Source organism: Neolamprologus brichardi, chromosome 10, assembly GCF_056152115.1.
Source record: "Neolamprologus brichardi isolate AB-2024 chromosome 10, ASM5615211v1, whole genome shotgun sequence".
In the NCBI taxonomy this organism is placed as follows: domain Eukaryota; kingdom Metazoa; phylum Chordata; class Actinopteri; order Cichliformes; family Cichlidae; genus Neolamprologus; species Neolamprologus brichardi.
The window spans coordinates 22,368,191-22,393,713 of record NC_142113.1 but is presented as its reverse complement, the minus strand read 5'-3'; the positions used below and the strand labels follow the sequence as shown (position 1 = coordinate 22,393,713).

The 25,523-nt window shown below is 39.3% G+C and overlaps 2 protein-coding genes across 4 annotated transcripts in view; both read right to left on the bottom strand.

Moving 5' to 3' along the window:
• Nucleotides 1-15,768, bottom strand: part of shroom1 (shroom family member 1) — a 31,936-nt gene extending 16,168 nt beyond the window's left edge. The window contains exon 1 of one of the 2 annotated variants that reach the window (XM_006784980.3): nt 15,560-15,768. The gene's annotated coding sequence lies outside the window, so the exon portion shown is untranslated. The remainder of the gene's footprint in view (nt 1-15,559) is intronic. The other variant, XM_035905269.2, reaches the window with a different exon arrangement.
• Nucleotides 15,769-21,118: 5,350 nt separating this feature from the next.
• Nucleotides 21,119-25,523, bottom strand: part of aff4 (ALF transcription elongation factor 4) — a 29,502-nt gene continuing 25,097 nt past the window's right edge. For both annotated transcript variants that reach the window (XM_087847416.1, XM_087847415.1), the window contains exons 16-21: nt 25,234-25,370; nt 24,795-24,866; nt 24,542-24,635; nt 24,352-24,395; nt 23,988-24,205; nt 21,119-22,221 (exon numbers count right to left, since the gene is read on the bottom strand). In XM_087847416.1, the coding sequence (XP_087703542.1) occupies nt 22,094-22,221; nt 23,988-24,205; nt 24,352-24,395; nt 24,542-24,635; nt 24,795-24,866; nt 25,234-25,370 (693 nt within the window). In that variant the 3' untranslated portion in view covers nt 21,119-22,093. The remainder of the gene's footprint in view (nt 22,222-23,987; nt 24,206-24,351; nt 24,396-24,541; nt 24,636-24,794; nt 24,867-25,233; nt 25,371-25,523) is intronic.

Genomic DNA, 25,523 nt, shown 5'->3' with positions numbered 1-25,523 from the left:
ATCAGCTGCAGCACTGAGCAGAGCCTTCCTGCAGAGCAGAACATTCACTCCGTCTGAGAAAAGTTCAACCACAGCAAATAGAAATGACAGATATTTAAGTTGATGAGAAGCAGACCAAGACTCACAGAGCAAAGCTTTGACTCAATGTGCAAAATTAGAAGCCAAAGAACTTTTTGGCTCGTGAAGGCCTTCATCAAGACATCAAGATATTCTTCACTTACTCTCAGTGAAATATGCGCATAGTGCTTTAACCTACATTCCCTTTCACTGAAATCCACAAAACCTAACTACCAGGGAGGCAAAAGAGACTCAACACAAGCTCAAATTAAAATAAAAGTTAGAAACATGACTTCACTTCTGGACAAGAGCCTCCCAGAGGACCAACAGGGCATCATTCTATTGTCCTCAATCAAACAGAAGCAGGGAGGAAGCCGTATTTGAAAAGCTGGAAGTGGATGTATGTTGAGCTCTGACAGAGCAAAGCGGCTGGTTGCGGGAAAAGGAAAGGGGCTTGCCATGCAGTGTTATCATTAGCACCAGCAGTGTACTTCTTTGTGTATGCGTGTGTCAGACACACATATGTATGAACCACAATGATTAAACAGTGAGAGCTGCGGAGAGAAACTGTGAAACTGTTGCTGGGCAGTGCTCACATCAGTGGCTAAAATCTCTAGCTGACCAAGACAAGCTGTCACACTCTAATAAGCTCTGCATTCCTGCCCTGATCTGGCCTAAATACTTGACAATATCAACACTGAGTCCACTTCATGTTGTTGTTGTTGTTTTAACAAAAATAAAGTATAGAAAAAACAAAGCAATATGTTTGCAACGCCAAACACTGAATGCATGTTTGTGCAACTATGACACTCCTTTTGTGTTTGCATAGATGCAAATTACTAACATCCCTTTAGTTTAGCTGTGCTTACGTAAACACCAAAGATGAGACACACAGAAAACCCAACAAGGGCAATAAGTGTATATTAATAACATGCACCAAAGTTATTTTGTATCCTTCCTGGTCAATGATTAACCAGGAACTGCATAGTGCCTCGCAGCACTTGGCTCAAAAATGAGTACAGGCCTCTAAGAATGATAAACTACTCTCAACTGGCCTCTGAGAAGACAATTACTTTTGTATTAAAGACCCCCCAGGGCTTTGCAATGTGATCTAGTCATGGTCAGTTTAACTGGATACTGTAGGAATTCCACTGCACTAGAATAGTAAGAGCCTACAGACTATTGGGCTTTACTTGTGTGAAGGCGAGTCTGCATGGAGCCTCAGTCTAAAAATGGGCCGTGCAAATTCATAATTTCAGCTCCATATCCTTTTCAGTCTTTGGTATGTGTAATAAAATCTGAGAACATACTGACCTAGGTCAAAATCCAGATGTAAAAAGATAGTAAACAGCCAATTACAAATATATCTAAATAAACTAAATGTTGGCCTGTGGCCTGATAAGATAATCTGATCATTTAGATACAGACTTTATTAGGTGTCCTATGCTACTACCAGGTTGGACCACCTTTTTTCTTCAGAATCGCCTTAAGTCTTCATGGCACTGATTCAAAAAGGTGGCAGAAACATTCTACAGAGATTTAGCTCCATATTGACATGACAACATCACACAGTTGCTCCAGATGTGTTGACTGCACATCCATGAATCCAATTTCCACTGTATCCCAAAGGTGTTCAATTGGATTGAGATCTGGTGACTGTGAAAAACCATTTCAGTACAGTGACCTCATTGTCATGTTCAAGAAAGCAGTTTGAGATGATCTGAGCTGACATGACACATTAACCTCCCAGAAGCAGCCATCAGAAGATGTGTGCATTATGCTAATGAAGGGACGGACATGGTCAGCAACAATACTCAATGTAGGCTGTGGTGTTTAAAAAAACGCTTGTGTGGCACGGACATATCCCCCACACTTTTACACCACCAGCCTGAACCACCGATACAAGGCAGGATGCTTTCAGCATGCTTTCATGTTGTTGCTGAATAACAATTATGACCCCTACCTTCATCACAGTTAAGCAGACGACAATCTTTGTTTGGGCATGCCACTTTGAATATTTTGGAATTAATTTGTAGAATATTCAGAAGATATTCAGAATATTCAGAAGACACCACTGCAGGGCAGCAGATAAAAAGTGATTGTAAATGTGTGATACCATCAACAACAAAGGAGCCATGGCGACAGCATGTGAGAAAGAAGAGACTGGTCCCTACAGGAAGCTGAGACAAACACCACAAAAAAGCACAATAACAAATGACCCACTTCCTGGTTAGAGGTGGGGAAAGTCTCAATGACTCCTTCATTACATAAAAAAAGTTATCTTTAAAGAAAAAAGTTGTCTATTCTTCTTGGGTCCTGAGTGTCAGCCCTCACAGCTCAGCCCTGATCTCTCAGCTGTCACTGAAGACACTGTTAGCAGTCTAAACAGGGAGGATAATTTGATCTTCATCCAGCTCAGCTCTGTTTTTCTTTAAGCACTACGTGTCGCTCAACTCGTCAAGCAGGGTACCAATTATTTTATTTTTATTATTATTTATTATTATTTATTACTTATTAACTAAAGGGGGGGGGGGGGGGGGGAGACTCAGTTTCCCTTCATCCATGTTTTCTCCATCCCAAAATCAAACACTCACATCTGACATCCAAGAGTCACAGATTTGTTGGTGCCAATACCTACACCACAACTATTATTAAGACATGCATGCTTACATCTTCTGTTTATGATATACACACATATAAAAGATCACATATACTGAAACCTAAATAGCTTTACATTGAGTATCGAAAATCCAGTAACAATGTAGCCACGTTTTACTGACCACTTTCACGTCTTCAGCTGACATTCTCTACCAGTGAGCTCAGTGTCGCCTGGTGGCAAAGACCATCTCTGCCATGTTACATAACGAGCTGTGGTCTGACTATAGACACATAACAAACACTGGATATCACACATGGTGACATTGCTGCTGGGGCTACAACACCACGTGGCTTCACCATGAGGACGTGAATTCACAGAGGTGGAGACTTCCTGGAGAGAAAGTGACTTTACAGAGCATGTATTGTTCTTGTAAGACCAATCCCTAATCTTACACTATCAATGTCATGGACAAGGTATGAACACCGACTTCAAACCAAAAAGAGCAAATAAGAATATATGCCAATATAAGAGTAAATACTATCTTCAGGAAAGACCACGTGAGGACATGTGTTACTAATGAACAACATAAAAGAAATAAACAAGAAAACAAAAACTAAAAATAATCAGAGAGAGAGTGCAGAGGATTTGGAAATCCTTATGCAAGACGCTATGCATCTGCACCTAGACAGTATATAATACACTACTCATAAAATGCATTAATGCTGGTAAACCCAGGGTAAAGCTGTTAATGGGCTTCTCTATAGCACAAAGGCTACATGATATGACCTGGTTCTCAGGTTTTTCAAAAGCAGCTGCAGTCTAACTCTCTCTGAGGGTTTACAATGGAAATCAGTGTAACCCCAGTTTCCTGGTCTTTATTAAGAAGCTAATTAACTCTGATTTTAAAGCATGGAGCTTACAGTTAATTTAGGTGTGTATTCCTGTAGTAATCCTTACTGCAGAACATGTCAGATGTAGTAGCAGCCTCAGCCTAACTCACATATCTGCTTCTATAATTAAACTTTAATAGATTGAGCATTAGAAGTACTACTTATTTCACATAGTTATTATTAAGGGTAAGTGCAGATTTTCTTCCGTTGAATGGACTGGGGCAAAAACCCTGATTATGAAATCTAATCTCTAACACGTTGTGCTCAAGTCATCATGATGTCAGCAAAATGTCTCATCAACTACTAGCTGGGCTACCTTTAAATGACTACAAGTGAACTGCCATGATTACCTTAAAGTTAAATCCAGTGCTTTGGTTTACAACTAAATACTGGTCATTCCCATGAGTCTCAGCTTTACTACGTGCGTGTAGTGCCAATTAGCAAACGTAAGTAGATTCTTTTCTTATAGCTGACTTTACACTCATGACAATATTGATCAGCGGGGCAAACACCTGACCCTTTATGGTGACATGGCACTTAGTGCGTTATCGCAGGCTGATTGGCTGGATTGGGAGCTTGGCAGAAGCACAAGGAATGTGCTTGATAAGCACCGAGAACATGTACTGCAGGTAAAAGCAAACAGGCTGTTATAATCATTACACAAAACCCCAATTTTACTTGTCGTTTCTTTCAGATCACATCCCGACCTCAGGCCATTCTGAGAATTCAGTTATCAGTTATGTTAATGGTTAGTTCGCAATGGCGTCTCTTGTGCTCTAGTGTCCACTGGAAGAAATTCTCAATTTCTACACGGTTCTTACAAAAGTTGTTAATTAAACTGCTGTATCTAAATATTACTCATACTATTAAACTGGCAGTGAGCTCACCTGTTGGCCTGTGTAGATAGTACGTGAACATCTGATAAGAGGCAGCCTGCGGGACACTTCCTGGTCAAATACAAAAGTGCATAAGAGAAGACCACAGAACTGTGAGCCCTCAGCAAAGCAATGAGGTCACTATTTGATTTAAAAGATAAGTTTAGACCATCTATATCTGGCATACTCTGATACAAACAAAAGGGACTGCCCATTTTCCTATCCACTGTGCTCAGCGCGGCTTAATTTCGATTTGCAATCCAAAAGTTCTCATGACACCTCCAGACAGGAAAAACAAGCCTGTAGTGAAGCTTTGTTATATCATAAGGACAAAGTTTTAGTTTCAATACCGATTACATAATGACGTTAAATATTTAATCCTCTACTGAGGGAATATACATGGGCAGAAGTGCCAGGTTAACAATGTGCCAATGGCGAATATTTGCAAAGATGCCTAAGCACCAATTATGACTGTTAGTGCAGAGACCAAGCACACTTTAGATTTAGTTATTTGATTAATCAGAATTTACCAACCCTTCTTCTAAGAACCATGTCAGCCATTTAGTAGCAACACAGGGACGTACTACGGGTCTAGCCTCAGGTTTATAAGGTTTGTTACTGCAGTCATGGAAAAGCCAAAATCTCATCCCCATCCATCTGCTGCCACACAGATCGTAGATTTTCACATCAACACACTATCCTATTACCTTTGAGACACTCCGAGGACATAAGTAGAAATGGGTGTTTTCCCCTCTCATAATTGTTCAACCTCCTGGAGTGGCTAAAGTCAGGTTACAGTACTAAATGACCAACGGCACTCCAAGACAACAGCATTCCTGGTCTGGCCTTACTGCTCCCTTGTACCCATATAATGTGAGGCAATTACCAGTAGTGAATGGACAGTTGTAGAACACAGAAAATAACAGAAGCATTTCAGAGACCGGTTTTGAGGGAAAACCTGCATTCCAGACTCTAACAGTAAATACACTCCCTCATTGCTGAGTTCCAAGCATCAAGGAAGGGCACTGCACACTCCTACAAAGGTTTTTGCTCACTCAGTAACTCGAGTTTGGAAGATTGTCAATTGTCATTCAAACACACCAAAACAAGAAGTGTTCCCACGAGTTGTTGTAACAGCAGTTTCTCAAGTAATAAATATTTACCACGTTTCCCCATTCACTTCTATTGAAGCTTGTCCAGCTGACAAATATAAATGTGGGTTTCCTGCTCGGGTCACATGTTTTTTTTACTGCGTTGTCATCTCACAAAAAAAAGGAAAGAAAAAAAATCGCTGTACACATGTTATATAAAGATAATGGTTGTGCTGTGATTTTGGCTAAATGCACAAGTGAAATTATCGCTCAGGGATAAAGTTAAAAGCAACAGGATGCTTGTAATTTTCTTCTTTCACACACTTATTTTGGGTGTTGCAGCTTTCTAAATTGTACAAAGGAAAAGAGAGAGGCATGCCTGGGGTGAGAAACGCCTTTGATAGCTTTTTTTTCTAAAGCGCTATGAAAAGTCGCTAAGTTTGTAACTATGACATGAAGTGAAGAAGAGCGATCATGGCTTCATGTCAGAGTGATGAGAGCAAGGCATCAGAGTTAAGACTGCATGTACCTCCACATGTATAAAAAAAGAAGGAAAAAAAGAAGAAGAAACACGCAAATCCTGAAACTTCCATCCATGCACTTATGCAATGAACGAACCTCAACATTCAAATATTCAGCTACAGCCCTAGTTTGGTTACCTAACAGGCTCCACCCACCCTGAATGCACACCTGTGCTTGTGTCGGTCCATTAAACTAAGCCTGCATCCAGTCACAGGCACAAAAAAAAATATTTAACCAATAAACTCTGCCAGTAGAATAACATGTTTTTGTCCTGCTTTTGTTGAATTCCTTTCCACAAAGAGCACATAAATGCAGAGTCACTGCAGTCAGTGGCAAAAGCTTACTGACAACAGGAGTCATTCACGCATGGAGCTTTTGCTGCTGGGCATGTCAGTGACATTAAGTCTGGAAAGGAAGGAGACAAAGGAGAAAACAAACATGAGGATAAAAAAGGAAAACGTATAAGAAACTGTTTGATCACTATCTAAAGTGGCATGATGAAAGTAGCAGACATGCCTCTAATCTCCCTCTTTTCACCTGGCACTATGCTTTTAGATGCATGAAAAGGACAGTCCAGATACAGAGCAGCAGCTTCATCAAGGACAACAAGGGGAAATTTGCTCAGTGTTGCATTAGGAGATTTGAATTGCAAAACAACCGGGAAGGCAGATAGAGGCAGTCTGTGTGGGCAAACAGTAAATATGCACTTCTCCCTCTGCCTCCAACTTGACACTGAACAACAGATCTGATCCAAAGCATATTTTTGAGGAAGGAGATTTGAATGTTTAATCTAGAACCCACTTGGCCACTGTGACCTCCCTGCTCAGTTTAACACCCTCCAAATGGCAGATGAAAATGAGCAAATTAAATTGGCCAGCATTCTCCACATTTTTGTTTTCGCTCAATGAGTGCAAATTATCAGGATTACCCACCCTGATAGAACAACTGGATTAAGCCAAGGAGAGATGAAGGCCCCTTACCAGAGCCTGACTAACGGGCAGAGCTGCAAGCAGTAACTCAGTCAATTAATCAGGTAGTTAAACAGAAAAATTGATAACTTATTCTTTTCACAATCACTTGTTTTAATCCCTTTAATCTACTATTCCTTTAATTTCTATAATTTGTTAGCCTTGGCATCCCAGGCTCTAATGTCACTCAGTCTCTTTCTTCTTTATTTACACTCATGTCTCCTACTCCTTCCTCTTAAAGTGTAAAACAAGTGAGGGTTTCCAGCAGATTTCCTTTTGAGAAGGATGCAGTTCATCTGCTATAGTAACCAAGTGAATAAAGTGCCTGGAACATAAACATGACTAGAAACCACCTCACTGTTTGGCAGTTACTTGTCAGAAACCATCTGGTGTCTGACTTTAAATTCCTGTTTATCTAAAGAAGTACTTTCGTGCATAAACATTGCAGGTACAGAGACACCAAGATTAGAGCAATTTAGCCACCACACTAAATAAACTTTCTGCTTCCTAAAATACTAACTTGCTAACTGAAAATGCCTAAAAGCACACAAAACAAACAAGTGGTTTGATCACATCTCTCAAGGTAGTTAACAAAAAGAACAGAAGCTAAAATGCTCAAGCTGACCCATGATCAGATGCTACTACACTTTATTGCAACAGATCTAGCAAGCCGTAAATTGACCTCCTCACCCCTGCTAATCATCTTTCCACTCTACATGCACACAAAGTACATTTAATCTAGTGGGCAGCTTAATGACAGATTTTTTTTTTAATTCTTAATTCCCAGCTTTAAGCATGCTCCACATATTTTTTCATGACCACATAGTAAACAAACCAGTACCAAACACTTCCAGTGATACCTACTTCCTCAGTTTTGATGCATACCTGAAGTAGATCATTTATCTTTTTGAAATGACTGCAGTGACAGTTTCCCTCAGTACAACACACACAGTATAGAATATCACGCCACCACTCAGTTGGTGTGTAGGCTGAAGAAGAAGAAGATGAAATCTCCTGTAGACCCCTGTCCTCAGGAAGTTGTGAGTTCTCTTTGTGCAACAAGGCCCAGCACGAGGCATTTCCTACCTTTTGCCTGGGGACTCTCCACACCAGAACAACGTTGACTGACCCTGAAGACTGTGTGTTTTGTCACCAACGCCGGGACTCAACTCTGAAACCTGAAAGACAGGTGACGTTTGTGGAGAAAGATGGCTGCCGCATGCATGACCTCCGAGTCTAGCAGTTTTATGTGAGTCAAAAGGCGAGGAGTGCCTGCTTGATGTTCCCGCAACTAGCTGGGCTGACCGCATGTTCGAGCGCGAGCCAGAACCAATGAAACATCTGTGAACCTTGTTCCTCTCCTTCCAGGAGCAGAAGTTTCATTTCATTTTCCACTTTATTTGTCAGGGACCATGTCCAAACGAACAAAACATTAATCTCCTAAGAGAGGAGGTGCATTATACCAGATTTAGCTGCTAGCTAATTTCCATCTGCAGTCCCTGGGCATTTCAAATAACAAATAAAAATACACAGAAACACATCTACAGTTAGCAAATTATACTAATACAAATGTAGCTGATAGGTCTATACACTACTTCAAGCGTCTCGGCTAAAATTTAAAACCACATGGTACCACAGTATCCATGTGAAGTTATAGTCACAGCACTTTGCTTACTAGCCCCAGATAGACAGCTGGTATAAAGCCCATTTTCCCATCATAATGCAATCACAAGCAAAGAATTTGCTCCCTCAACAGGCTGATAAGTCTCTCAAACTAAGTAATCTTGGCTAAGCGCTTTTGTTCTGAGAAGTTTTCTTTATGCTGCAGAGAACTATATAATGAAAAAGAAACAACTAAAAGCAGAGTTATTATTTTATCTGGAGTACAGTATTTCTTTGTTGCAACATGAACTGAGTTTTCTGCATTCGTCCCACCTTTGCCTAAGTAGTTTCACTGACAGAGCACATGACAAAGGTGTATCAAAAGAACAAATGTGTGTCTAATGTCCTGATAATTACAGAGTGCCACCCACACCTCTGCATGCGCCTCACATTATACCAATGCCTCTGCCAAGGTGAAATACTTGGTATTAACTTCTAATTATCCTGCTTTTGAAACACATACAGTAACATAATAGTGCTGATTATCATACTCAGGAGCCAAGCGATTCCTAATCTCTATAGTCTTTCTCAGAACCAAGTTTACCACCGTGGTTAATTTTAGGGGTACTGATCACAATGGGCTCATGTTGCAAGTGGCAGTGCAGGTTTCCTACCTCAAAGTGGGGGATGAAAAAGGGGGTAAGGAGAAGGAGGAGGACGGTGTGGAGGGGTTAAGACTTTAAAACAAATCACACAGAGATTAAACTTCACTAGAAAACAGTGCAACTCAATTTGGACTTTGTAACCTGGTACAGAAAAATAGAGTGAAGTGACTACAGGGGTTAACATTAATGTCTTCTCTGAAAAAAAAAAGCTATTCAAGATGGAAAAATACTTAAAACAGTATTTTTTCACAGTGCTGTTATATATACTATTACATACTGACTATATGCCTTGGTTGTGTTTTTTTAATATTTGTCTTGTGGCTTGGCCTGTTCTAGTCAGATAGCATATTAATAGTCTGAAAGGTCCAAAGGAATAAGACAGATTGCATGTAATATTAAACAGGACCATTTTTGGCAGAGAAAAATCAAAAAGAAATCTGTCTTAAATTACTTCAGAAGGGCAGCTCACGATTATACTCATTTTTCCTTTAATCATGAGTATTTTAAACGTAAAAAAAGATATTAATTTCACACTGGCATGAAACAGAGAACAGCAATAAATTTTGTCATCAGAGAGGCTTATTTTTGCATGACAAATGACTGAAATCATAATTCTATTGCAGAATGTCAACTAAACAATCCACTGTACAATCACTTTAGCCCACACTAATTTATCATTTTGATGTGTGCAACGTGCTGAAGCTATGTCAGCACTGACTGGACAACCACACACACAAAAAAGACATCAAGCGGTTAGTTCCAGCCATGTCGGACAGCTGTAAAGGCCTCTTTTATTAGTCAATATCACAGCCACATTAATGCGTCCCTGGCCAGCTCAGTTCTCACTGACAACCCCTCACCCACACCTTTTCATCAGGGGCTATGAAACCTGAGAGGACCCTAAAGCAGACCTGCAGGTACGGCACAGACCCAAGCACACACCCCACAGACTGTGCGCCTTCCTGCCTTTTACTGAATACTCCGCTGTGAAAACCACAGTGAAAAAAGCAGTAGCGTAATCCCAGTGTCATTCATTAGAGATTTTACAACTGTAAAGTAATAATCCGTGATCAGTGTGCAGCATTTAAGTCCAGCGCTGTGCTGGATTTGGATTTGTCCTGATGGATTTGCTGCATGTGTTGTTCTTGACAAATAACGCAATGCATTATTTTCTCTATTTATGCAGAATTTAAATTGGTCAGTTCAAATATTTACAGAATAATCTGCTTTTAGGCAATAACACGATGTCTTCTAATTAAAAGTACCCAGTGAAGTTTTTGCCCTTGTGTGTCATCATGTCAGCACTTTTGTAGTGTTTATTTGTCTAATGTATGCTAACAATGATGCACATGCATGCAACTATGTTCAATCTATCAACAAGTTCAGGGTTTTCATTTAAAAAAATCCAGCAATGATCCAGAGACAGAGAGGAAGAAATCTGCAACACAACTTTGAAACAACAAAAAATGCCCCTTGATTTTGTTTTTATAAAAGACAACCCCACGGGGCACCTTTAAATACTTTGTGAGGGTAAAAGACCTTTATCTTATGTGCTGCTACAATTCTATCTACACAGCTCCTAAAAAAAGCAGAAAAAAAAGATTCAGGATGTATTTTTAAAAGCTGCCCATACAAGTAGGTTACGCACATGTTTTACCACACACATGCAAAATGCACTCATGACATATGACACTACCACATAACAATGAGGGGCTTATAGGTCCAAACAATAGAGCAGGAGTGGTCCTGCAAGAGCACCAGAGTAGGAAGGCACACACATAACCGAACACACTTCTCAGCTTCCCCAAAGGGGGGTCTCGCCCTAGCCAGTAATAACCACTGGCAGCCATTTTTCTTCTTCATGTCCGTCCATTATGTAGGACTTTAACGGGTTTTCTGCTCCTCTGACAAAAGAAGGAGGATCTGACCATAGCTCACAACTACAGACAAGTGAGTTGTCAAAGCCATTGTAAATAAGCCCCTGTCATTGCCTGCAGAACAGAGCCCTAGAGTAAAAGACAGGAAACGAGGAGGGGAAAAAAAGAAAGCAAAAAGAGCTGAAAAGGTTCCATCTGTTTAAGTCTGTTGGATGGTGATGGGGACAGCCTTGCCTGTTTCTCAAACACGGAGCGTGAAGGACCCCCTCAAATGTCTGGAAGGCCATCCATGCATAAGGAGAGAGAAGATGACGGTCAAAGTGAAGGGCGCTCAGACGATCTTCATCTTTATGTATGCATGCATATAGACAGTGATGATTTAAAATAAAGACTTACATGTGATCAGCCATCATTTTTACCATTGTTATACCCTTTATACTAAAGAAAAGATTCAATACAAAACAAAGAGAAAGGGTATCCAAAACTATGACTAGGTATATGATCATGAAGAGTCCTTAAGTTTCCTCATATTGCCCAACATCACAGAAACCATCTAAAGGCAAAAGGACATTTTCACCTAAGTGTCTATCATATAATAGCATGCTTTAAAAAAAAAAAAGTCAACACCAGTTATGCATCTAACCTTGGTATCTAAATGTTCCATTTGCAGCTCGTCTGGTGCAACTTAATAACAACACCTACAGACTTCCCTTGTTTAGTTTATTACTTATTAATCATGTAGGGCAATTTGGGCTTGAATACACCCTACAAGCAGGTTTTTCTCTTCCTCTTGTGTGCTCTTACTTTAGGTAGCTATAAAAGAAAAATCAACTGATCTGCCATGATTTCCTCATCAGGACCTCGTGAAAGTCACTGCAGTGCAAGTGAGCGTATCTGAATACGTATACAAAACACAGAGGCACGCTAAAATCCTCTTCAATTATCACACCGACCTTCCCAAGGGCACGACTTTCAACAGCCTTACGAACTGGACCACTAAACATTATAACACCTAACGTCAGCTCTAACTAGGGTTTAATTAATATGTTACAGTATCAACATGACAATGTGCCCACGCTTTAAGAAAGACTAACCTCTTTCTGGATGATATAAGGTCAGATATAAAGTCTGGGTAATAAAGTCAGACTTTAGTGGTCCAGTTTGTAAGGTAATAAAGTCTGACTTTATTACCCCTAAAATCTTGATAACATTGTGTCTGAGGACTTTGGTCAGCAAACATGTTTTCGCTTTTACCTCAAACAAACACATTCTGATTCATTTTATTTTTAAAATGAATGACGCACTGCTTTTATACTTGGTTACTACGTGCCAGACGTGGACCGCTACAATTTGAGATACTGCACAGATTACACTTTTCCCAAATCTTTCCTTCTGTGATAAACAAATCACTCTATACGGGGTGAAAGCAGCCACCCTGGAATTGTCAAATAATTGGTACCGGTTTGCGTTATTGTGAACACAAAGACATGGATGTTGAAATGGAAACAAAAGAAACCACCGGATATCCAAGGGAATTTAAGCAATCGGAAAAAAAAACTAAATTACTGGACTATGGACTACTTCAAGCCAGAAGAGCCATTGCGCTATGTTGGAAGAGTATGGATGCTCCCTCCATGGGACTCTGGAAGAAGGAAATTGCAGTCTCTCTAGGCCTGGAAAGACGAACATATATTGCCAAGGGCAAACAATGGGACTTTGTGAATATGTGGAAGCCATATATGGATATTTTAGGGAGTGGAGGTGAAGGACATTTATGAAAAAGAAGAAAAAGAAGAAGGGAAGGAAGGGAAAATCTTGTCTATCCTAACCCATTGTATTTTTGTATTACTGTGAGAACTATGCTCATTTCTACATTTGAATGTGATGTAGGCAGGTTTGATGTATGGATGGGTATGTGAATGTGAGGGTGTTCAACATTTGTTTGTATTGTACTATAAAAAAATTAAAAAAAAATATATGGAAAAAAAAAAAAAGAAACCACCGGGCCACCTCAGCTTACCAAAACATGTCACGAAACACAGTTGTAAAGGATCAAATTCTCCCTGAGAGAAAATGTGAATTCGTTCGATATGGCACATATCTATTTTGACAAATCAAACACACATTTTATCTGCAGTATTACCTGTGACATACTTCCAATAAAATCTCAGAGTACTTTATTTCTCGCAAAAAATATGGTGATATTTAAGTTCCTACTGACCAAAAATCCCTAGAAAAAAATCCCCACTTACTATGCTCTTAAACTTCTTTCTTATAGCTGATTACAGCATGCCTGCGTCAATCCTTTCGTTCATCAAAAGACGCCAGTGAACTTAACACCTATGACTCATTCATGATATCACTTTTTTCTTTCACAGCGGTATACATTTATCTTCCCGGAACCAACAATGCCATTCACACATCAGTCTCACATCATTCAGGTTCAAAGCAAAAGGTATATTACATCAAGCCTGCACTTCCATCACGTAAACAATCCACTTAAGGCTAACAGAAACTAACAGGCTTCTCATTGATTTACAACTTAGAGACCTTCCTGCTACATCTTATGCCATTATTTCACTATGATGCCTCGTGCAAAGTTCAAAGTAAGGCTGATAATGGTTTAATTACTGCGCTGTTAAGTAATGTGTTAAAGATTTCTGTTACTTTCAGCTGCTTTGTCTCTGAAATTTAATGAGATTTTCTGTGTAATCCCATTTCATCTGGATCAACCACAAAAACCTCAGTTTCTACAGAAATAATCTGAAACCTATGTGAACTATAACCTCACGCCCACAGCCAAGCCAGTCGCTTCAATCTTGCAGTGGTTGGTTGTATAAAAGGTCACAAAAAGAATTTAAACATCCAAAACTACATACGTTCAGCTGCAGTGTGAGTAATTTTCCACCGCTCGAGGAAAAAAAATAAACATAAAAATGACCATGTCCTACAGGTCGAACAAAAACATACCGCATGCAGGGTTGAATTCCTACAACATTACATACTTTACTTTTTTGTCCCTAAAAAAAGAGAGAGAGAGAGAGAGAGAGAGAGAGTGAGAGAGGGGAAGACTGAGATCAGGTTTCAACACCCAGTCTAAGTTTACATTTACACCCCATGGCTTTGTGACCCTACTCTCATTTATAACGCTACCCTTCTGCTATTTGCTTCCATCTTTGGTTTCCGGCTTTCTTTCTTCTTTATACTTCCTGCAAACAACACTTACTCAGGCTACAGTCCAAGCCGCCACCTGTATGCAACCATTACCAAATATTTGTATTGCCACATGCTAGCTGCCGATTGGGATCAACAGGTGTTTATGCAAGCACCTCTGGGCTAAGTCCCTCATCTCTCTGCATGCATTACGCCTACATAATTATACCCAAATATCTGAGTGCGTGCTGCTGTCAGGTCAGGCTCTGTGGATGTAGCTGGGGTTGAGCCAGGTCAGCAGCCCCAAGCATGGCATCCTCCAGCAGTGGCAACAACAGCACACAGAGAGGCCAGTGTGCTCCCACCATCTGACCAACCTCACAGCCTAAGTGCCTCAGTTTCAGCTCCAACACAAAACACCAGTGTCTAGTTTCCCTTTAAATAAAACATACTCCACTCATTAGCTAAAAAGCCCCCCCACCCCTCCCTCCCTCCTTGTGCATAATTGAGCGCTAGGTATCAATTTAAGGCAATGAAGTGAGGTTAGAGCAGGACAGCACTATGTTTTTTTTAATTGTTTTGATTTGTTTCAACCAACAACCAAAGCATGAGTAAGTAAGGTACAACACAGCAATTTAATATGGTGATAACAGTAGTTAGGGTTTAGGGTTGTTTCTTTCCAGTCCTCAGTATCTATTACAAGCTTATCAGTCAGCTGTCAACTCCGATATTGCTTATTATCTCCCACTGTTACCTAACATTCATGAACAGTAATAATAATGTCTATTAATAAGAAGCTGCTAACATTAACGCAAATAAAACCTCATCATATTACAAACTAAGGAAAACTATGGCATTTTAAAGGTTAAGGGTATAGATTACGAATTACATCTAATTTACACACACACATACATATATAATACATTTATTAAGTATTACAAAATAAATAAGTAGCGATATAAGCAGCCTAGATGGGCTTTGCTAAATACCACCAGATCCTACTATTGACCTCACCTCCCAGTAATAAAACTGAACTGAGACCAGCTGTAGCTTATTCGTGGACACTTTAACTTCCCACAGACACAAAAAACAACTTGTACAACAGCAACAAGAGGTCTGACTGTAAGGTGTCACTGTCATACAGGTATTCTGCGAACATTTTCACTAATAAGCCAACAGGTTAACAGCTGACAACCGAAACTGAGCAGCCACGGCGATACTGGATGCACCTGCTGCCACCCTAAACTACCCTCAACGTACCTGCTGATTCCCGCTTCCTTCGCGGTCCTCAAACTGTAGCTTTACTCCTGGTTTGTTGTCTTCAGTGGGTTTCCTCTTCGTTTATCAGTGATAGTTACGCTAACTAACTAACTAACAAGGACGGCTCACCTGTATATGGTTAGCTGGCGTGTCTCGCAACCTCTGGTAATGAGCTTTCCTTTTCCTCCGTCCGCACTCAGCTTACCTTATTCCCTGGAGAGAGAAGCGAATGAAAGGTAACGGAGGACCAAGGTGGCCAATTAGACGTGGCGGGAGGCGGGCGAGGTGGAAATGCACGACATCCTATTGGTCAGAACACATTAATGGCGGAACAGTGGAAAAGTTAATTTCCCTGTATTGTTTTCATTTATAAAAAAAAAAGAGACAGACAGACAGACAGACAGAACGAAAGAAAGAAAGAGAAAGAGGCGCAAGAAAGCTGAAGCTAAACTTCAAATATAAAACGATTTTGAAAATAAAATTATCTGTAAGAAGCGACAAATGTTTAAAATGTGGCTAAATAATAAAAATAAAATGTTGCAAGTTGCCTTTACAAAGAGTTAATGTTCTCAGGCCAGAGCAATGTGGATTGAAAGGAGCTAATCATTTCTAAGAGGCTCTGCCATGCAAAGCTATATAAACTACTTTTGTTTCATGCACAGAAAGATTAACTAGGCACCTTTTTTTAAATCTTACTGAAAGACATGAATTACTGAGGCCAAACAATTTGGGTGGTTTGGGATGTCATGAGCTCACTGCGAAGATATTCAGGGAAAGTCAGGTTACTCTGATGTCGTTTGTTACTGAGTCACAAACACTGTATGATCTCAGATTGCATTAGTTACTGTAAGCTCCATAAAGGCATATTCATGGACATGTAAAGGTATATTTAGTTTATGGACCCCATTCAGCATAGTTTAATTCTATAAACTATCTTCAAGCTAACGCTACAGTCAATATTTTTTCCTTAAACTCTACATTGTTCTGTCTGTTCCTTTAAACTCCCTGATTAAAGATTAAATGAAGCACTTAGGGTGTCTCTTTTTAGTTATCCATCACCTCTGTGCATGTCACATGGTCTGACTAACAATCAACTGAAGTGGCAATCCACTGATAATATAGCAAAAAAAAGGACAGGATAACAGCAATGACAATAGCAACTAATGGCCACTTGGTGGCAATTCATTCACTGTGGAATGAAGCCTAGGCTTTGTCCTGGGTCAGCAGCCATCTGTGGTGTACACATCACTACATAGGGTTGATAAAATAATGTCACACTGTGTAAAAAGAGACTAGAGCTGGATAATTCAAATACAGCTTCATATGTGGTTCACCACTCTCTGATTACACACCACGACGGTTCATTATCACTGCTTAATGCAAGTATTTTCACTAGATGTGGGAGTCACCAGTCACCCCACAAAATATGACCAGAATACGTCACTCACAATATGATATCATTGTGATTTTTTTTTTTTTTTACATTTTCTAATATCCTGAGTGTTGCAACAACATATACTGCTATTTAGAACTCTTTTTCAACTGCAAGTTATGTCCTCAAAGTTAAACTATATCTGTTTTATCCAATAAGCTCAAGTTATCTCACGTCGGGTATGATTTTTTGCTGCAGAGAGAAATTGTCAAGCATACAAGCACCGAGTCGAATCTCCTTGAGTTGTGCTAATTGACAAAGACTCATCCAGACTGATGGCAACATGTTGCCAATCTGTCTGCCTTTGTAAATTACACAAGAGTTACTTCAAACTGCAAGTGTTTGCAGAAAGGTTTCCTCCTATCAAGAGAGATGGGTACTTTTACTTTGTAATGTATATTGTGACTCCAGGACCTAACTTGTGTGTATTTGTATTTATTTAGGGTGTTTTATCTTTTTCATTCTAGCAAGATTTGCCATTCTGATATTGAGTTTGGAAACAACAACAAACAATAATTGCAAGAGTTCATTATGCTTTACTACCACAGACAACTTTTTTAGACTGTGTTTCTTGAGATTGCACAAGGAAGATTACCTTATTTCTAAATATGCAAACTGTTTTAAGGGGGGAAACACTTCAGTCTAGATGGGTGTTAGTCCCATTTTAGTTTGCAAGCCACATACAGTATCATTTGATCTCATTTAGCTCAAGCCACTAAAGACCACTGCATAATTACATTTCCAAAATGTTCCTTTCCTGTGTAAAGAAGTACACAGATATTCTGAAAACATTTGCATTTAGTGAATCATCCAGACTTTTAACAAACAGACTGAGATGTCTGGAAAAAATAGGAACAATTTCAACAATGGTCTCAGTTTTTCCACATTCAGTCAGCGTGTCATCGCAGAGAAATGCGTCCGCAGGGCCCCTTAGCTTATAAATATTACTTCAGTGTGGGATAGTAAGGCCATGGGTATCATGGACATCAGCAAAAATGCTGTTAAATTGACAATGACTCAGACATTTGGCTTCGACTAAATTAACAGCTCCGATCACCACCTTTATGATGTGCTTGATTTTTTGCAACATGATGGGTTCCTGGTGAAAAATATGTCAAAAAGTCCACTAAAATAAGCCCTCATTCCCTGCAAGAATGCACTCTTTAGAGAAGGCAGTTCTGTTTTGTGCTTGTTTAACTGATGCTCACTTCATTAAGTACACCTGTTCAACTGCTTGTTGACCTGGCAACAGCATGTGGTCCAGGAGGACCTGCCAAGGTTCAAATGGAGCATCAGAAAAGGAAAGCAAGGTCATTTATTTTAGGGACTTTGAACAGAGCATGGTCGTTGATGCCAGATGAATTAAGAGTTCCGAAGGCAAAACATGAAAGAGAAATTTATAAATTGTTAAGACACAAAACACATCAGTTATTTTAAACTACATCAAGTAGAAAATCTAAAGCTGATGGAAAGGAAAAAAAGAAAAGAAACAGCACTCTATTAAACATATCCATATATATTTTATTCTCAATACGGCAAAATACAAAGAATATTCAGGACAGACTTTTATTAGTCACAATTAATACTCACTTCACAAGAATGCTTTTAAATTACATTACCTAAGTTTGAAGATCAAACTTCAATGAGTACCTTTAATCATATTGCATCCATCATATATAGTATCTCTATCATCAGTTCTCTTAAAACTAATCCAATTTAGATTATTGTACATAGTGTATGCTGCTGGTCTCGGCTCTGAGACAACTTCTAGAAAAAAAGGTGTTATACAACTTACTGTATAAACTGCTACAACTGGTTTTGATGTGTAGAGAAATACCTCTGTTTCAAAAGACATGTTGGACCAATTGTTCAAAAGGGACACATAGTAAATATACCTCTCTCTGAGGAAGAAACAGACATGGTTTTACAGAACAGACTGTACACATGCCATCCATCCATCCCATGAGATCAACAATATACACTTCATGAAAAAGTACACAGCTCCATATCAAATACAGAGAAGACAAAATATTCGCACTTGGATCGAGAGACGTTAATGATTATGCGGCGACCGTGATACTGAGACAGTGAAGCAGAAGACAAAGAATACCAGCACAGTTAGAAAAAGGACTGAGAAAGCATTTGATATACAGAGTTAACAGACTAGGAGTGTAATCTGTAACCACTTGGAAGAAGGAAAAAAAAATCCCAAAGGGAAAAAAAATGTGCATAAAGTATCTCACAAGTATATTTACAGCATTTTTAAATTTAATAAAAATGTCAACCTGTAGTAGAAATTCACCCTTAAAGAAATGTTATATTTACAATTTATACATTTGTATTTAAATAGAAACATGCAAGTGTTAACATTTTCCTACTGAATGAAAAAAACAAAACAAAAAAACCCCTCATCTTACCCTGGATTCTTTCAAGTTAGAATTAATATTAATTACTAATTACAATGAAATCTCATCCTGAACAACCCCGTTACATTTACACCTTCCTATTTCATAAAACGGTGCTCATTAAAAAGGCAAAATAGGAAAGAAACATTAAGCAAAAGGGGCAGAAAAATAAATAAGTATGAGTAGCAAATCGTTAAAAATTTTCTCTAATGCTAAATTTTTTATTTTTTTCGTTTTAGGATATTTTTTTAATTCATTTCTTTTTTACATTTGAGTACAAGATAGTGTAGGGAACACAAGGCGCTGACCTCTACTTACAAAGTGTACCAGTGTATGAAGACATTGACTGGGCTGGCAAAACCCACAGAGGAATTCCTATGAGAAAAGTGGCCTCCAGCTTTAAGTAGAAAATGGCTAAAGCCATCTGTGTTTGGTTATAAAATCAGATCTATACACACACATCCATGCACCCGCACATGAACGCACACACACACACAGCCAAGCTCGCATACTAAACCAGTACACAAAATTGCAATAGCTAAAGGCATTGGATTTGAGTTCAACAGGTTTCTCACTGAGGTGGGAAAAAGAAAGTGGGGGACAGAGGAATCCCAAACATAAAAATATAATTATTTTTTCCACAGAAACAGTTTTTTCTTTTTTTGTAAAAATCCTGCATAGATTAAAATAATACCTCCTATGACTTGCTTTTTTTTTTTTTCAAGTGTAAGAGAAAATAACAGTATCCCTTCCTACAACAAAGGCCAGGGAGCCAGTAAAAGAAAGAAAATGACAAGAAAAGAACAAGAAAAAAAGTAAGGGTCAAACCTGGGCCAAACAGCATTTTGTTTAGTCTTGACATGCAGGGGGAAAAATAAATTAAAAAAGGCATTATAGATCTTTCTGGCACGTTCTTGTCCAGCCAAAACAAAATGAATGCCATCTGGTCCAGGCTTTAGTATTTCCAGCATATTTTGATAGAAAGTGGGCTTGAAACAACCAAAATGGACAGTTCATGTTCAGAAGTGAATTACTGTAAAATCCAAATGCCAACTTAAAAATCAACGCAATGTTAACATACTGCGCCAGCTACTATCTTGTAATACAAGTGCGATTACAGTTTGACAACTTTAAATAGGAACATATACAAATACTTGTTCTTATAACCTCTGTTGTAACCCTGCTTTATGCGTCTGACATGTTATACTTTTGCTTGGCTAGAAGGAAGAAAAAGAAACTGGTTGGTATATAAATAAAATCTATATTGGTTTTTATACTTTTTCTTGAAATATATAATCATAGATTTAAAACTCTGCTGTATAAATACAACACTGATCATCTGCATCGCTGATGAGTTCCATTCCCCAGACGACATATTTCCCTTCAAATAAATTAGCTTCTGTTCAGCCAAATTAGCGGCAACTCAGACCCAGTTTTTATAAAATGTACTGTGACTGCATTGGATGTGGACATGATCTTCAATACTTAAACACTCCCTGCTGTTCCCTAGAAAAAAAGAATAACACTGATTTGGAAACGGCTCGTCCTCTAGGAAATTTTTGAATGAACAATGCCGCTACGAGTGGGAAAACATTTCAAACAAAGACCCCGAATTGTGAAGCTTCAAAGAGGCGGAAAATCTCAACGTTTGCCATCATCAATCTTGCTGAGGTCTCCCGCTAGCGACCCCTGGAGGCCATGTGAAGCGTTTAATTTATTAGAAAGGGCAATCACATTTCATGATTCTGAAAAATGAAATGGCACTTTTTGAGCCAAGTACACCGATCAACAGATGTCCTTAGGGATCATTAATAAATATGTGTGTGCCCCACGAAATCTGCTGTGCACAGTAGCCCTTCCTTCAGTACTTAAATCTTCAGTGGGATTCTTCAAGGTTTAATTTGTGGTGACCAACACCATCTTTGCAAATACATAAAAAAAAAAACAAAAAAAACAAAAAAAAAAACACAAACCCAGTAAATGCTGCAAGAATAACTGCTGAAACAACTGTTAAGTGTTAAAAAAACAAAAAAGTAAAAACTGTGAAAAGAAAAGGAAAATAATTGAATCAGATATGACCGGTGACTATTTTCCTGTAGCTGACATACAAGGCACAGAAATGATAAAGAGAAACCTTCATTTTTAAAGCACCTTTGGTGTTCATGGGAGGTACTTTGGTGAAACAAAGACAAATAAAAAGTTCAAAGCCAAAGTAGCCTAAAAACCAAAGCAGAGTTTTAGTGTATTCATAATAAATAATTCACCCAGTGCTTCCATGCTGAAGAGATTAAAAACATGGCCTTCGAAGATTTCTTAAGAATGCCGATATATGTGTGAAGCCAGGCGATAAGCTCTTCTGACTCCTGCTGCAGTTTGGATGCTTCTCCCTGTGTGGTGCCGTCGAAGGTGAGAGATGCTCTAAATTGCTCAGTGTTGGTATTTTTGTCTTGTTTTTTTGTTTTTTTTGTTTTTTGGCAAGCTGGTGTAGGAAATGGACACAGTGTTGGAGATATGTCTGAGAAGTTCATCACACGTGTGTGTAAATGGAGGACCAGAGGAGGGTTGTGTTTGTGTGTCTGTCTTTTTTGAGGGCATGCGTGCGTGCGCTTGTGTGTCTGTCTCTGAGCAGATGTTGCCGAACACAAGAGGCTGAGGTGTGGGTGTGTGGAAAAGCAGCTTGCAGGGAGTGAGTCCTCGCTAGGGACTAACTTTTGCGTCCAAGCGCAGCCAGTGGAGGCCCTGCCGAGTGTAACGCACCAGTTCTGTCATGCTGCTGGTGTTGAAAATCAGAGGTCCCATAACTTTGTCCAACTCTGTGAAGAAGTCTGGAAAAGAGGGAGAAAGAAAGCGAGTTAAAGACTGGTTAATAAAATGACAGAAGACTGATAAATTAGGTCCTATTACCAACCAGACCACACAGAGTTAAGTGCATTCAAAGGTTTTAATGTACACCGATTGTAGAGACAAAAAACATTTTCACAATTTGTCACATTTGTCAACATGTGTGATGGGAAAAACCAGCCAAAGGACACAGACTGAGAATCCCAGCTGCACACAAAAACAGCCAAGCAATGAGGCAATCAAGAACAGCCCGACGTTTAAATGTTTCCAATGTTTGTTATCTTCACTCTCCACAAATATCTCAATACTAAGTCAAAAAAAAAAAGGGGGGGGGGGAGAAACCTGATTTATTGAAGATTTAATCTGAGGCATAAACTGCAAGAAAAAAGACAAACTATTTGGCCTCAAATCCTCGTCCAGCAAACCTCTCAACTATGAGGGGAAAACCCCAAACTCAGCGCGCGCGCACACACACGTGGGGGTGAAAACTGGCCAGACAGCCAGGGAAAATTGTGCACTTAGTGATGCTGCTGACTTTTCCATCTTTAGATTGTGGCGATAACGTTGTGTGGGCTGTGGACGATCGAGGGTTTCTTGTAAACGCAGTAGAGTTTTTAATCAGAAGTTCAGTCAATCACAAACATGCTTCGAGCTATAAAATTTGCATTATTACTATATTGCAATGATTCAAATTCAAAAAACAGTTTGACATCTGTAAGTAAAAAAAGATGAAAACACATTTTATTTATCGGTAGATAAATAAAATCCGTTTTTGCACATTAATCTAGAACACAGATGTTAGATTGTGGGCCAGATACAGCCCACTTTGATCTTAAGTGGGTCAGAACAGGGAAACTCCCCTTTCCATCATTGTAAAGAACTTTAACTACACATTTACTCTCTGTTATCTTAATATATTCAGTTCTTTTTAAAGTTGCTTAGATAGCACCAATTCACAACAGTCACTCATATTATATTAAAATATGTACTATAAAGTAATATAAGAAAAAGAAGTGCAATCTGAAGAAATGTTGCTCTAGTAAATGACACATCTGTTGGCACGACATAAGTGTTCTGGTAGCTCATTGCCAAGACTCCTGTATATTTATAAAATATATAAAAGCTCTAAAATAGAGATGAGAGGAAAGAAACGTTGAAAAAGAGGCATGCTAAGATCGTCTGATAGCAAATTAGTCCTATTTGAAGCTGTTTTTAAACTTGGAAAGAGCCAAAAAAAACCCCCACAAAAAAACAAAAACTAAAACTAACAGTACATTAACCATTTAAAAAAAACAAAACTATCAGCTTTTTTACTTTAAATAAATAACAGGAAAACAGACCGAACAAACTCATTGCCTGGTAAACAGATCTCAAGGCCTACTCTGTGACAGGAAAAACACTTCATTACCAAAACATTTCTGCAACCAAGGCAAATAAAACCTTCAAATGAGTCATAAAATGCAGCTGGGGAAAAAAATTCAACAAAAAATGGTCTGCATGCTCGATCAGCCAACCTGCTGCCCATTTGTATAGATCCATACTCAAATCTCTTTACACAGTGGGTTCAAATACTGCTCTATGAAAAACCTTACTGCTGCTGCTGAGCTATTAAAGATGTAGAAAATAGCAGCTCAGGATATATAGCTCTAAATCCCATCTGTGTTTGCTTTTAAACATAAATTTAAAAGTCCAGAACAAAGACCATATGTCTCTTCCTTTTAACTAACAAGTAAATCCTTGTGTCGTATACCTTTTTGCTCTTTAGATAGTTGCTCAGCCTGGTCCCAGACCTCGGTGGCGTACAGGAAGTTGGAGGTGACCTGGACATAACTGGCAGCCATCTGGTGGATCCGCTGAGGTATGGTCACAGACGAGCTAGTGCTGCTGGTACTGCTGACTGCTGAGTAGCCACCCGCTGTGCCCGGTGAGAGTTTGGGAGATACTGGAGAGGGCATACCTGCCGTCTTACTGCATCAGGAAACAGAAATAAGCAGACATGGCAATGAGTTTCCTGGCACTGTGAGGGAGAATCTGGGAGTCACTTGACAGAACAGCAAATAAGAGCCTCTCCTTTACTTTATACATCAAAGGATGTAAGAGAGGATGTGACTTACTTTCCCATTCCAGGAGAGGGAGCTTGGGTGTTGCTCAAAGAGTTCTGGCAAATGAAATAAGAAGAACATTATGTACACACAGAGGAAGCATGTTACATATTCACAGAGAAAAACGTCTTTCATGGAATTTTACTGCACGTCTTTGGTTTTGAAGGTCTGCCAAGGAAATAAAGTTAATAATAAAAAGTACCTTTAGGTGTTCGGTGAGTGTTTTAGAGTATTTTAGAGCGCTGTCTTTCCTCAACTTGAACAGCCGCAGGTAGAGAAGAGACTGGCATCGCAGGCTGGAAGCAAAAAAGGATAAATATTGATCTAAATTAAAGAAAGAAGCAACAAATATTTGAAAGGTGTGGAAAGTTTAAGTTACACGGCCAGGTAAGGAGTACTTGGAGTTGACAGCTGAAGACAAGAGTCCACCACCTGATGTTGTTCAGTGTACTCACCACAGCACAGCTAGCCTCTTGTCTGCTGGAGTAGCATCTGGGGCCATGTAGCTTTTTAACTTCATAGTGTATCTGGATGCAGAGATAATCAAGTTTTTAGGAGAAAAGGATTGAAGCAAATTAAGCACCTCCTTAAATATTGTACTTTTTAAAGGAGCACTCCATCCACTAAGTATCAAAACCCATGCAACAGAGGCAGAGACTTGTTTGTCAAAGCCTGGTGCTCACATTACCCACAATGCAAATCAACCATTAGCGTGGTGTGTTATGTAACTTGTGCCTCATGCAGCCCTGAGGTGCTTGGCCTTTGGCACAGAGATACAGGTTTTGGTTTTTTTTGAACAACTACATCCTCATATGTAGTGGTTCTCACCAGTGGAGGTCTCCTTTAAAGTGTAATTCTGCTGACTGTGATAAACACAGCTATGGGTGCCCTTACTTGATAAGCTCCACCGTTTCAGCATACATGGGGAAAGGAGACTTTGCCTCTTGAGCGCTCTTCTCCAGCGCGTTACCACATTCAATGAAAGACACCACGGCATCCAGATAGAAAACCGCCTTGTCAAAACGGTCAAACTGCAAAGGAAATTAAATAAATAAATAAAGAGGACACATAGTGATTAAATACTACACACTCTTTTGAGACTGGGAGGACAAACTACATTCACATGACAATAATTTGACATGGTTTTGGCCAGTAACATTAGATAAGTGACATGGTTTGAATAT